Here is a 13,110-nt window from a genome sequence, read left to right as displayed (position 1 = left end):
ACTGCGTCACATCATCGTCGATGAGGGTGGGTTGCTGGTCATCCACCACCAAATCGAACGGAGATGGAGGAGACTCTAGTGTTTGAGCATCTGGACACAGATGCTCCTCTGTTAGGTTCGTGGAATCGTGACGTGGAGAGGCAGGTTGAGGGACAATGAAAGGAGCGGAGAACAGCTCTGGGGAGCAGGAACAGTTGGGGTTATTGTTCTGTGAAGCTTGGGAATTTTGGGAGGAAGGAGGACAAGACTGTTGGGTAATAGGAGGAGAGGAGGCAGAGTCTGACTGGCTGCTGGACAATGTGCTGTAAGCGTTCTCTGACAGCCATTGCAAGACCTGTTCCTGGTTCTCGGGCCTACTAAGGTTTGTACCCTGCAGTTTAGTTAATGTGGCAAGCAACCCTGGCACTGTGGAGTGGCGCAATGCTTGCTGCCCCACAGGAGTAGGCACGGGACGCCCTGTGGCTTCACTGCTACCTTGCTCCCCAGAACCATTCCCCCGACCTCGCCCACGGCCTCGTCCACGTCCCTTTCCGGGAGCCTTGCGCATTTTGAATTCCCAGTTAGAAATTGGCACTATATACCAGTAGTAAAAATTGTGGGTGCACGTAACCCCAATATATTCTTTGAATTCCCAGTCAGACAATGGCACTATATACCAGTAGCAAGAAATGAGGGTATTTATAACCCCAATATATTCTTTGAATTACCAGTCAGAAACTGGCACTATATGGCAGTAGCAAGAAATGAGGGTATTTATAACCCCAATATATTCTTTGAATTCCCAGTCAGACAATGGCTCTATATACCAGTAGTAAAAATTGTGGGTGCACGTAACCCCAATATATTCTTTGAATTACCAGTCAGAAACTGGCACTATATGGCAGTAGCAAGAAATGAGGGTATTTGTAACCCCAATATATTCTTTGAATTCCCAGTCAGAAACTGGCACTGTATACCAGTAGTAAAAATTGTGGGTGCACGTAACCCCAATATATTCTTTTAATTACCAGTCAGAAACTGGCACTATATGGCAGTAGCAAGAAATGAGGGTATTTGTAACCCCAATATATTCTTTGAATTCCCAGTCAGAAACTGGCACTGTATACCAGTAGTAAAAATTGTGGGTGCACGTAACCCCAATATATTCTTTGAATTACCAGTCAGAAACTGGCACTATATGGCAGTAGCAAGAAATGAGGGTATTTGTAACCCCAATATATTCTTTGAATTCCCAGTCAGAAACTGGCACTGTATACCAGTAGTAAAAATTGTGGGTGCACGTAACCCCAATATATTCTTTGAATTCCCAGTCAGACAATGGCACTATATACCAGTAGCAAGAAATGAGGGTATTTATAACCCCAATATATTTTTTGAATTCCCAGTCAGACAATGGCACGGTATACCAGTAGTAAAAATTGTGGGTGCACGTAACCCCAATATATTCTTTGAATTACCAGTCAGAAACTGGCACTATATGGCAGTAGCAAGAAATGAGGGTATTTGTAACCCCAATATATTCTTTGAATTCCCAGTCAGAAACTGGCACTGTATACCAGTAGTAAAAATTGTGGGTGCACGTAACCCCAATATATTCTTTGAATTACCAGTCAGAAACTGGCACTATATGGCAGTAGCAAGAAATGAGGGTATTTGTAACCCCAATATATTCTTTGAATTCCCAGTCAGAAACTGGCACTGTATACCAGTAGTAAAAATTGTGGGTGCACGTAACCCCAATATATTCTTTGAATTCCCAGTCAGACAATGGCACTATATACCAGTAGCAAGAAATGAGGGTATTTATAACCCCAATATATTCTTTGAATTCCCAGTCAGACAATGGCACTGTATACCAGTAGTAAAAATTGTGGGTGCACGTAACCCCAATATATTCTTTGAATTCCCAGTCAGAAACTGGCACTATATGGCAGTAGCAAGAAATGAGGGTATTTATAACCCCAATATATTCTTTGAATTCCCAGTCAGACAATGGCACTGTATACCAGTAGTAAAAATTGTGGGTGCACGTAACCCCAATATATTCTTTGAATTCCCAGTCAGAAACTGGCACTGTATACCAGTAGTAAAAATTGTGGGTGCACGTAACCCCAATATATTCTTTGAATTACCAGTCAGAAACTGGCACTATATGGCAGTAGCAAGAAATGAGGGTATTTGTAACCCCAATATATTCTTTGAATTCCCAGTCAGAAACTGGCACTGTATACCAGTAGTAAAAATTGTGGGTGCACGTAACCCCAATATATTCTTTGAATTCCCAGTCAGACCATGGCACTATATACCAGTAGCAAGAAATGAGGGTATTTATAACCCCAATATATTCTTTGAATTCCCAGTCAGAAACTGGCACTGTATACCAGTAGTAAAAATTGTGGGTGCACGTAACCCCAATATATTCTTTGAATTCCCAGTCAGACAATGGCACTATATACCAGTAGCAAGAAATGAGGGTATTTATAACCCCAATATATTCTTTGAATTCCCAGTCAGAAACTGGCACTGTATACCAGTAGTAAAAATTGTGGGTGCACGTAACCCCAATATATTCTTTGAATTCCCAGTCAGACAATGGCACTGTATACCAGTAGTAAAAATTGTGGGTGCACGTAACCCCAATATATTCTTTGAATTCCCAGTCAGAAACTGGCACTATATGGCAGTAGCAAGAAATGAGGGTATTTATAACCCCAATATATTCTTTGAATTCCCAGTCAGACAATGGCACTGTATACCAGTAGTAAAAATTGTGGGTGCACGTAACCCCAATATATTCTTTGAATTCCCAGTCAGAAACTGGCACTGTATACCAGTAGTAAAAATTGTGGGTGCACGTAACCCCAATATATTCTTTGAATTACCAGTCAGAAACTGGCACTATATGGCAGTAGCAAGAAATGAGGGTATTTGTAACCCCAATATATTCTTTGAATTCCCAGTCAGAAACTGGCACTGTATACCAGTAGTAAAAATTGTGGGTGCACGTAACCCCAATATATTCTTTGAATTCCCAGTCAGACAATGGCACTATATACCAGTAGCAAGAAATGAGGGTATTTATAACCCCAATATATTCTTTGAATTCCCAGTCAGAAACTGGCACTGTATACCAGTAGTAAAAATTGTGGGTGCACGTAACCCCAATATATTCTTTGAATTCCCAGTCAGACAATGGCACTATATACCAGTAGCAAGAAATGAGGGTATTTATAACCCCAATATATTCTTTGAATTCCCAGTCAGAAACTGGCACTGTATACCAGTAGTAAAAATTGTGGGTGCACGTAACCCCAATATATTCTTTGAATTCCCAGTCAGACAATGGCACTATATACCAGTAGCAAGAAATGAGGGTATTTATAACCCCAATATATTCTTTGAATTCCCAGTCAGACAATGGCACTGTATACCAGTAGTAAAAATTGTGGGTGCACGTAACCCCAATATATTCTTTGAATTCCCAGTCAGAAACTGGCACTATATGGCAGTAGCAAGAAATGAGGGTATTTATAACCCCAATATATTCTTTGAATTCCCAGTCAGACAATGGCACTGTATACCAGTAGTAAAAATTGTGGGTGCACGTAACCCCAATATATTCTTTGAATTCCCAGTCAGAAACTGGCACTGTATACCAGTAGTAAAAATTGTGGGTGCACGTAACCCCAATATATTCTTTGAATTCCCAGTCAGAAACTGGCACTATATGGCAGTAGCAAGAAATGAGGGTATTTATAACCCCAATATATTCTTTGAATTCCCAGTCAGAAACTGGCACTGTATACCAGTAGTAAAAATTGTGGGTGCACGTAACCCCAATATATTCTTTGAATTCCCAGTCAGAAACTGGCACTGTATACCAGTAGTAAAAATTGTGGGTGCACGTAACCCCAATATATTCTTTGAATTCCCAGTCAGAAACTGGCACTGTATACCAGTAGTAAAAATTGTGGGTGCACGTAACCCCAATATATTCTTTGAATTACCAGTCAGAAACTGGCACTATATGGCAGTAGCAAGAAATGAGGGTATTTGTAACCCCAATATATTCTTTGAATTCCCAGTCAGAAACTGGCACTGTATACCGGTAGTAAAAATTGTGGGTGCACGTAACCCCAATATATTCTTTGAATTCCCAGTCAGACAATGGCACTATATGGCAGTAGCAAAAATAGTGGGTGTATATAGCCCCAATTCTATTGCTAGGGGACTTGCAGGGTATTTCTGGGGTGAAGGTGGGGGGGCACACCGTTGGAACGGGTATCGGGGGTATATATCGGGTATACGGGAATACACTGACAGTGTATTCCATTCAGGATCCTGGGAAAGCTGGGTTGCGGCGATTGAGCCCGTCAGTGCCACGTTACACTGACAAGCTTCTCCCTGGAATTTAGCTCTTACAAGAGCTGTTGTGGTTGTCTTCTCCTTCCTATCCTAGCCTGTCCCTGCCTACCCAGAATCTAAGCCCTAGCTAGCTGGACGGAAACCTCCGTCCTCGGTGAATTGCAAGCTCAGAATGACGCGAACCTGGGCGGCGCTGTTCTTTTAAATTAGAGGTCACATGTTTTCGGCAGCCAATGGGTTTTGCCTACTTTTCTCAACGTCACCGGTGTCGTAGTTCCTGTCCCACCTACCCTGCGCTGTTATTGGAGCAAAAAAGGCGCCAGGGAAGGTGGGAGGGGAATCGAGTAATGGCGCACTTTACCACTCGGTGTTCGATTCGATTCGAACATGCCGAACAGCCTAATATCCGATCGAACATGAGTTCGATAGAACACTGTTCGCTCATCTCTACTGCTTATATTACTATATTTTATTATCATAATATAAAATAAATTCTACAATGTCATTAATGTTAATTACTTGTTCATTTCAGGAGCTTTATATCCAGATAATACTTCAGGGAAACAAAAGAAAGATGATGCAGTACAGCCTGGTCAATCTTATACTTACTATTGGAATGTTGGCGAAGACCAGGGTCCGACTGCAATGGACAATGACTGTTTGACCCGGATTTATCATTCACACGTCGATTCTACAAAAGATGTTTACAGTGGACTTTTTGGACCCTTAATTATCTGCAAGAAAGGTATGACATGATATTCCTGTTACTGTCTTATAATTCTTTTTAGTTTCAATAAAGAAGGTATATATATATATATATATATATATATATATATATATATTAAAAAAGAATAGCCCAGTGTACTATTAGATAAAGTATGGATAAAAGATATTGATGATGTATAATTACATTGTAGACCAGGGATCACCAACTACAACTCCCAACATGCACACTTAGGCTGGGTTCACACGGGATTTTTTGGTCCGAAATTTGACGCGGAATACCCCTCAGAATCCGTCACAAAAAACCGCCTCCCATTGAATTCAATGGGTTCCTTTTTTCCTAAGTGGTTTGTTCCCACTTGTGGAAAAAAGAGGCGACATGCCCTTTCTTGATGTGTATTCCGCGTCTGATTCAGCCACAGAATCCGCGGAGCAAGACTCCCTCCTGACTAGGCCCATTCATTTGGGCCTAATCTGGAGTGGAATGCTGCAATTGGATGGCGGAAAACTCTGTGTGCACTGCACCAGCATCCAGTCGCACCTAGTCGCTGGAGAGGTCCAAAAAACCCGGTGTGAACCCGGCTTTACTCTGCTTTGAGCTCCAATAGAAATGAATGGAGCATGCTGGGAGTTCTTGGCTGAATTCACACAGGTTTTTTTGGACTGGAGTTTGATGAGGAATCCGCCTCAGAATCTGGCTCAAAAATAACGCTTCCTATTGACTTCAATGGGAGCCGTTCACTTCCTTTTTCCGCAAGCGGTTTCTCCCGGCTCGCGGAAAAAAACAGCGAGCTGCCCTTTCTTACCGCGGCGTGACACTCCCTACTGACTAGGCCCATTCATTTGGGCCTAATCCAGAGTGGAATGCCACGACTGGATGCCAGTGCACTCAGCCTTAGTCTCACAGCTATAGAAGTGCCGAAGGTTCACAGGCATGACCACACTCCTGGTGTACCAGGAAGCTCATTAGCATATTTCTTCACAGCATCTTTTCCTGTAAGAATATCAAATATATGTTTAAAAATGGTGTTACAGGCTACTATGTTTACTTTATGGCCGGGGCCCCACCTGGCACACGCGCCACTGTTTGGCCACAGTGGAAACAATGCAGCAAAAAACGCTGCATTTTACAGTCACTGCAAAGTGGATAGGATTCTAGGAAATCCCATACACACATTGCAGAAAAATATGTGCAGCGGAAATGCTGCGATTTCCAAAACGGTTGCGGTTTTGGAAATCGCAGCATGTCATTTATCCCTATGGAAATGCTGACGGTTTCCCGATAGGTATAGTGGAATCAGAAAGACCGCAAAGAAAAGTGCTGAGGGAAAAACTGTGATGTGTTGTTGCCTTGGTTTTTCTGGCAGCGCGTTTTTGCTACGGCCTGCTACATGGGGCTTTAGCCTAAATGTGATTTGGGAGATTGTAGATTCCTTTCAAGCACTCCAGTGTCTCATTCAGCAAGATCAATCCAATATTGCAGCATGCTAGCAAAACTTTAGACAGTCTGAATTCTACAACATAACCACATATGCATGAATGGGGTAAACATTGTTTGAAAATTTTACAAAATTATCTTTTGTTTTGTCTTTATAAAATGGTAATCTTGCACATCTATAGTCTACTACACATCTCAGGAATAGGGATATGGGTAGTGCGTTGGCTCAGTGACTGGCACTGTTGCTCTGCAGGACTGGAGTCCCAGATTTAAATTCAGCGAAAGCAAGCATTTGCAAGGAGTTTGTTGTATGTTCTTCCTGTGTTTGTGGGGATTTCTTCCACATATACTCTGGTTTCAGATTACAAAGATAAATATATATATATAGTGTTGGAGTATAGGCTCATTGGTAGCAGCAGCGGACCCAGACAAAATAAGCCTTAACTTTAGGCAAAACAATAACAGAAATCCTGCTTGTCTGAGCTACTACCTACACAGCAAATACCCTAACTGTACGTGTTGCTTGTTTCAGCCACACGGTCAACATAGAGCACAGTAAAGGTAACAGTTCAGACTGGACTCTGCCCAGGACAGAGGTCTTGGCAATCTTTTATAGGCCTTTAATGAGGCCCAGATCCCACCTGTGTTTGAAGACTCCTCTCTAATAGGTTAACAGATGGAGCCATCTCACAGTATAAGGCGTTACCTGAATTGTAGCCACACATGAGTGAGAAATCTGAGGGAGATATAGCGACCTTCCAGAATTTCACCTGTCACCTTCTCACTATATATATATATATATATATATATATATATATATATATATATATACAGTATATATATATATATATATATATATATATATATATATATATATATATATATATATAGTGTTGGCCAAAAGTATTGGCACCCCTGCAATTCTGTCAGATAATACTCAGTTTCTTCCAGAAAATGATTGCAAGCACAAACTCTTTGGTATTAATATCTTCATTTATTTTGCTTGCAATGAAAAAACACAAAAGAGAATTTTAAAAAAAAAGTCAAATCATTGGTCATTTTACACAAAACTCCAAGAATGGGCCGGACAAAAGTATTGGCCCCCTCAGCCTAATACTTGGTGACACAACCTTTAGACACAATAACTGCGAACAACCGCTTCCGGTAACCATCAATGAGTTTCTTACAAGGCTCTGCTGGAATTTTAGACCATTCTTCTTTGGCAAACTGCTCCAGGTCCCTGAGATGTGAAGGGGGCCTTCTCCAAACTGCCATCAAGAGATCTCTCCACAGGTGTTCTATGGGATTCAGGTCTGGACTCATTGCTGGCCACTTTACAAGTCTCCAGTGCTTTCTCTCAAACCATTTTCCAGTGATTTTTGAAGTGTGTTTTGGGTCATTGTCCTGCTGGAAGACCCATGACCTCTGAGGGAGACCCAGCTTTCTCACACTGGGCCCTACATTATGCTGCAAAATTTGTTGGTAGTCTTCAGACTTCATAATGCCATGCACATGGTCAAGCAGTCCAGTGCCAGAGGCAGCAAAGCGACCCCAAAACATCAGGGAACCTCCGTCATGTTTGACTGTAGGGACCGTGTTCTTTTCTTTGAAGGCCTCTTTTTTTTTCCCCCTGTAAACTCCATGTTGATGCCTTTTCCCAAAAAGCTCTACTTTTGTCTTATCTAACCAGAGAACATTCTTCCAAAATGTTTTTGGCTTTCTCAGGTAAGTTTTGTCAAACTCCAGCCTGGCTTTTTTATGTCTCTGAGTAAGAAGTGGGGTCTTCCTGGGTATCCTACCATACAGTCCCTTTTCATTCAGACGCCAACAGATAGTACGGGTTGACACTGTTGTACCCTCGGACTGCAGGGCAGCTTGAACTTGTTTGGATGTTAGTTGAGGTTCTTTATCCACCATCCGCACAATCTTGCGTTGAAATCTCTCGGCAATTTTTCTTTTCTGTCCAAATCTAGGGAGGTTAGCCACAGTGCCATGGGCTTTAAACTTCTTGATGGCACTGCGCACGGTAGACATAGGAACATTCACATCTTTGGAGATGGACTTGTAGCCTTGAGATTGCTCATGCTTTCTCACAGTTTTGCTGCTGAAGTCCTCAGACAGTTCTTTGACCTTCTTTCTTTTCTCCATGCTCAATGTGGTACACACAAGGACACAGGACAGAGGTTGAGTCAACTTTAATCCATTTCAACTGGCTGCAAGTGTGATTTAGTTATTGCCACCACCTGTTAGGTGCCTCAGGTAAGTAACAGGTGCTGTTAATTATACAAATTAGAGAAGCATCACATGATTTTTCAAACAGTGCCAATACTTTTGTCCACCCCCTTTTTTATGTTTGGTGTGGAATTATATCTAATTTGGCTTTTTGACAATTCTTTTTGTGGTTTTCCATTTAAGACAAATTAAATGAAGATAGTAACACCAAAGAATTTGTGATTGCAATCATTTTCTGGAAGAAAATGAGTATTATCTGACAGAATTGCAGGGGTGCCAATACTTTTGGCCAACACTGTATATGGTGATTGTGACTGGGTTCACAACATACCTAGGTGAGAGCTTTTCCTAAGTCACTTATTTGTGACTCTTCTGTTTTTATGCTTTTACACTATGTACTGCTTGGTGCTGTCTTTCTGTTTTATTTGAGTTACTATATGGAAAAGTGACTGACAATGTCTGTAAAGCGCTGCAGAATATGCTAAATAATAATAATAATATTAATAAATATACTGGTAACGAATTTAGATTGTGAGCCCTATATGGGAAAAGTGACTGACAATGTCTGTAAAGCGCTGCAGAATATGATGGCACTATACAAGTAATCAAAATAATCCTACTAATATTATAAATGTGAAAGTTTGTGTGTTTGGATGTTTGGATGTGTGTTCCTCGGCCAAACGGCAGATCGGATTTGGCTGAGATTTGACACATACCTAGGAGAGGAGGGGGTGCAGGAGACGGCTTTGAGTGGTCCAGGGAAACTACGGGGCCACGCCAGAGGTGGACACGGGGTAGTAATTTACGGTGTGCCGCGCGGGAGGGGTGGGTGCGATAGATAACTTTGAGGGTGGGCAGCGGGGGGTTGCGGGCATGGGCGCATCGAGCCCCACAGACGAGCCGCAAACGAAGTCGTGGGCAAATGCTAGTAATAAATAAATATACTGGTAGAAAATTTAGATTGTGAGCCTTATACGGGGACAGTGTTGACAATATCTGTAAAGTACTGTGGAATATGATAGCGCTATATAAATAAGCAAAATAACAATAATAGAAATATGTTGAACCAAGAAGAAATGTAAGGACAGACACATCTGCTGTGAGCAATAAGTAAAGTTGGGCAGTAATATATTACATAAGTGATACTGTCTTTTTCTGCAGGTACCCTAAATAAGAAGACAAAAGAAAAATTCTTCATCCTAATCTTTGTTGTGCTAGATGAAAACAACAGTTGGTATCTGGATGACAATATCAATAAATATTGCACTGACCCTGCTTCTGTAAATAAACAAGATCCGGATTTTATCGAAAGCAATCTAAAGCATAGTAAGTATATTATTGGAAATACAGGTACATATGAGGTTGTTCAAATATGGGTAGATGGATGGATATGTGTCCACAAGAATCAGGCAGCGCTCCGCAAGTCAGGTAAAAAAAGATGAGGTAGTTTATTGCCTCATACTCTGCGGAGTGCTGCCTGATTATTTTGGATACTACTTGGGGATATAGCATATTCCTGGGGCTGGCACCATTCTCTATACTGGTGCTGTCTTTATTTGGATTTACATATGGATGGATATGTATATATATATATATATATATATATATATATATATATATATATACAGTCCTATGAAAAAGTTTGGGCACCCCTATTAATCTTAATCATTTTTTGTTCTAAATATTTTGGTGTTTATAACAGCCATTTCAGTTTGATATATCTAATAACTGATGGACAGAGTAATATTTCAGGATTGAAATGAGGTTTATTGTACTAACAGAAAATGTGCAATATGCATTAAACCAAAATTTGACTGGTGCAAAAGTATGGGCACCTCAACAGAAAAGTGACATTAATATTTAGTAGATCCTCCTTTTGCAAAGATAACAGCCTCTAGTCGCCTCCTGTAGCTTTTAATCAGTTCCTGGATCCTGGATGAAGGTATTTTGGACCATTCCTCTTTACAATTCAAGTTCAGTTAAGTTTGATGGTGGCCGAGCATGGACAGCCCGCTTCAGATCATCCCACAGATGTTCAATGATATTCAGGTCTGGGGACTGGGATGGCCATTCCAGAACATTGTAATTGTTCCTCTGCATGAATGCCTGAGTCGATTTGGAGCAGTGTTTTGGATCATTGTCTTGCTGAAATATCCATCCCCGGGGTAACTTCAACTTCGTCACTGATTCTTGAACATTATTCTGAAGAATCTGCTGATACTGAGTGGAATCCATGCGACCCTCAACTTTAACAAGATTCCCGGTGCCGGCATTGGCCACACAGCCCCAAAGCATGATGGAACCTCCACCAAATTTTACAGTGGGTAGCATGTGTTTTTCTTGTAATGCTGTTTTTTTTGGACGCCATGCATAATGCCTTTTTGTATGACCAAACAACTCAATCTTTGTTTCATCAGTCCACAGGAACTTCTTCCAAAATTAAGCTGGCTTGTCCAAATGTGCTTCTGCATACCTCAGGCGACTCTGTTTGTGGCGTGCTTGCAGAAACGGCTTCTTTCTCATCACTCTCCCATACAGCTTCTCCTTGTGCAAAGTGCGCTGTATTTTTGACCGATGCACAGTGACACCATCTGCAGCAAGATGATGCTGCAGCTCTTTGGAGGTGGTCTGTGGATTGTCCTTGACTGTTCTCACCATTCTTCTTCTCTGCCTTTCTGATATTTTTCTTGGCCTGCCACTTCTGGACTTAACAAGAACTGTCCCTGTGGTCTTCCATTTCCTTACTATGTTCCTCACAGTGGAAACTGACAAGTTAAATCTCTAAGACAACTTTTTGTATCCTTCCCCTGAACAACTATGTTGGACAATCTTTGTTTTCAGATCATTTGAGAGTTGTTTTGAGTAGCCCATGATGCCACTCTTCAGAGGAGATTCAAATAGGAGAACAACTTGCAATTGGCCACCTTAAATACCTTTTCTCATGATTGGATACACCTGGCTATGAAATTCAAAGCTCAGTGAGGTTACAAAACCAATTTTGTGCTTCAGTAAGTCAGTAAAAAGTAGTTAGGAGTATTCAAATCAATAAAATGATAAGGGTGCCCATACTTTTGCACCAGTCAAATTTTGGTTTAATGCATATTGCACATTTTCTGTTAGTACAATAAACCTCATTTCACTCCTGAAATATTACTGTGTCCATCAGTTATTAGATATATCAAACTGAAATGGCTGCTGCAAACACCAAAATATTTAGAACTAAAAATGATTAAGATTAATAGGGGTGCCCAAACTTTTTCATAGGACTGAATATATATATATATATATATATATATATATATATATATATGTGTGTACATACAGTCCTATGAAAAAGTTTGGGCGCCCCTATTAGTCTTAATCATTTTTAGTTCTAAATATTTTGGTGTTTGCAAATGCCATTTCAGTTTGATATATCTAATAACTGATGGACACAGTAATATTTCAGGATTGAAATGAGGTTTATCGTACTAACAGAAAATGCGCAATATGCATTCAACCAAAATTTGACCGGTGCAAAAATATGGGCACCTCAACAGAAAAGTGACATTAATATTTAGTAGCTCCTCCTTTTGCAAAGATAACAGCCTCTAGTTGCTTCCTGTAGCTTTTAATCAGTTCCTGGATCCTGGATGAAGGTATTTTGGACCATTTCTTTCTACAAAACAATTCAAGTTCAGTTAAGTTTGATGGTCGCCGAACATGGACAGCCCGCTCTCAAATGATCTGAAAACAAAGATTGTTCAACATAGTTGTTCAGGGGAAGGATACAAAACGTTGTCTCAGAGATTTAACCTGTCAGTTTCCACTGTGAGGAACATAGTAAGGAAATGGAAGAGCACAGGGACAGTTCTTGTTAAGCCCAGAAGTGGCAGGCCAAGAAAAATATCAGAAAGGCAGAGAAGAAGAATGGTGAGAAGAGTCAAGGACAATCCACAGACACCTCCAAAGAGCTGCAGCATCATCTTGCTGCAGATGGTGTCACTGTGCACCGGTCAACAATACAGCGCACTTTGCACAAGGAGAAGCTGTATGGGAGAGTGATGAGAAAGAAGCCATTTCTACACGTACGCCACAAATAGAGTTGCCTGAGGTATGCAAAAGCACATTTGGAGAAGCCAACTTCATTTTGGAAACAAAGATTGAGTTGTTTGGTTATAAAAAAAGGCGTTATGCATGGCGTCCAAAAAGAAACAGCATTCCAAGAAAAACACTTGCTACCCACTGTAAAATTTGGTGGAGGTTCCATCATGCTTTGGGGCTGTGTGACCAATGCCGGCACCGGGAATCTTGTTAAAGTTGAGGGTCGCATGGATTCCACTCAGTATCAGCAGATTCTTGAGAATAATGTT

The 13,110-nt window shown here is 41.0% G+C and overlaps 1 protein-coding gene across 1 annotated transcript in view; it reads left to right on the top strand.

Moving 5' to 3' along the window:
* LOC142196759 (ceruloplasmin-like) overlaps positions 1-13,110 on the top strand; it is a 59,143-nt gene that overhangs the window by 12,467 nt on the left and 33,566 nt on the right. The window contains exons 3-4 of the mRNA XM_075266732.1: positions 4,898-5,110; positions 9,920-10,084. Of these exons, the coding sequence (XP_075122833.1) occupies positions 4,898-5,110; positions 9,920-10,084 (378 nt within the window). The remainder of the gene's footprint in view (positions 1-4,897; positions 5,111-9,919; positions 10,085-13,110) is intronic.

The sequence above is a fragment of the Leptodactylus fuscus genome, chromosome 3, assembly GCF_031893055.1.
Source record: "Leptodactylus fuscus isolate aLepFus1 chromosome 3, aLepFus1.hap2, whole genome shotgun sequence".
NCBI classification, from domain to species: Eukaryota; Metazoa; Chordata; class Amphibia; order Anura; family Leptodactylidae; genus Leptodactylus; species Leptodactylus fuscus.
This window is presented reverse-complemented; position numbering and strand designations above follow the sequence as displayed.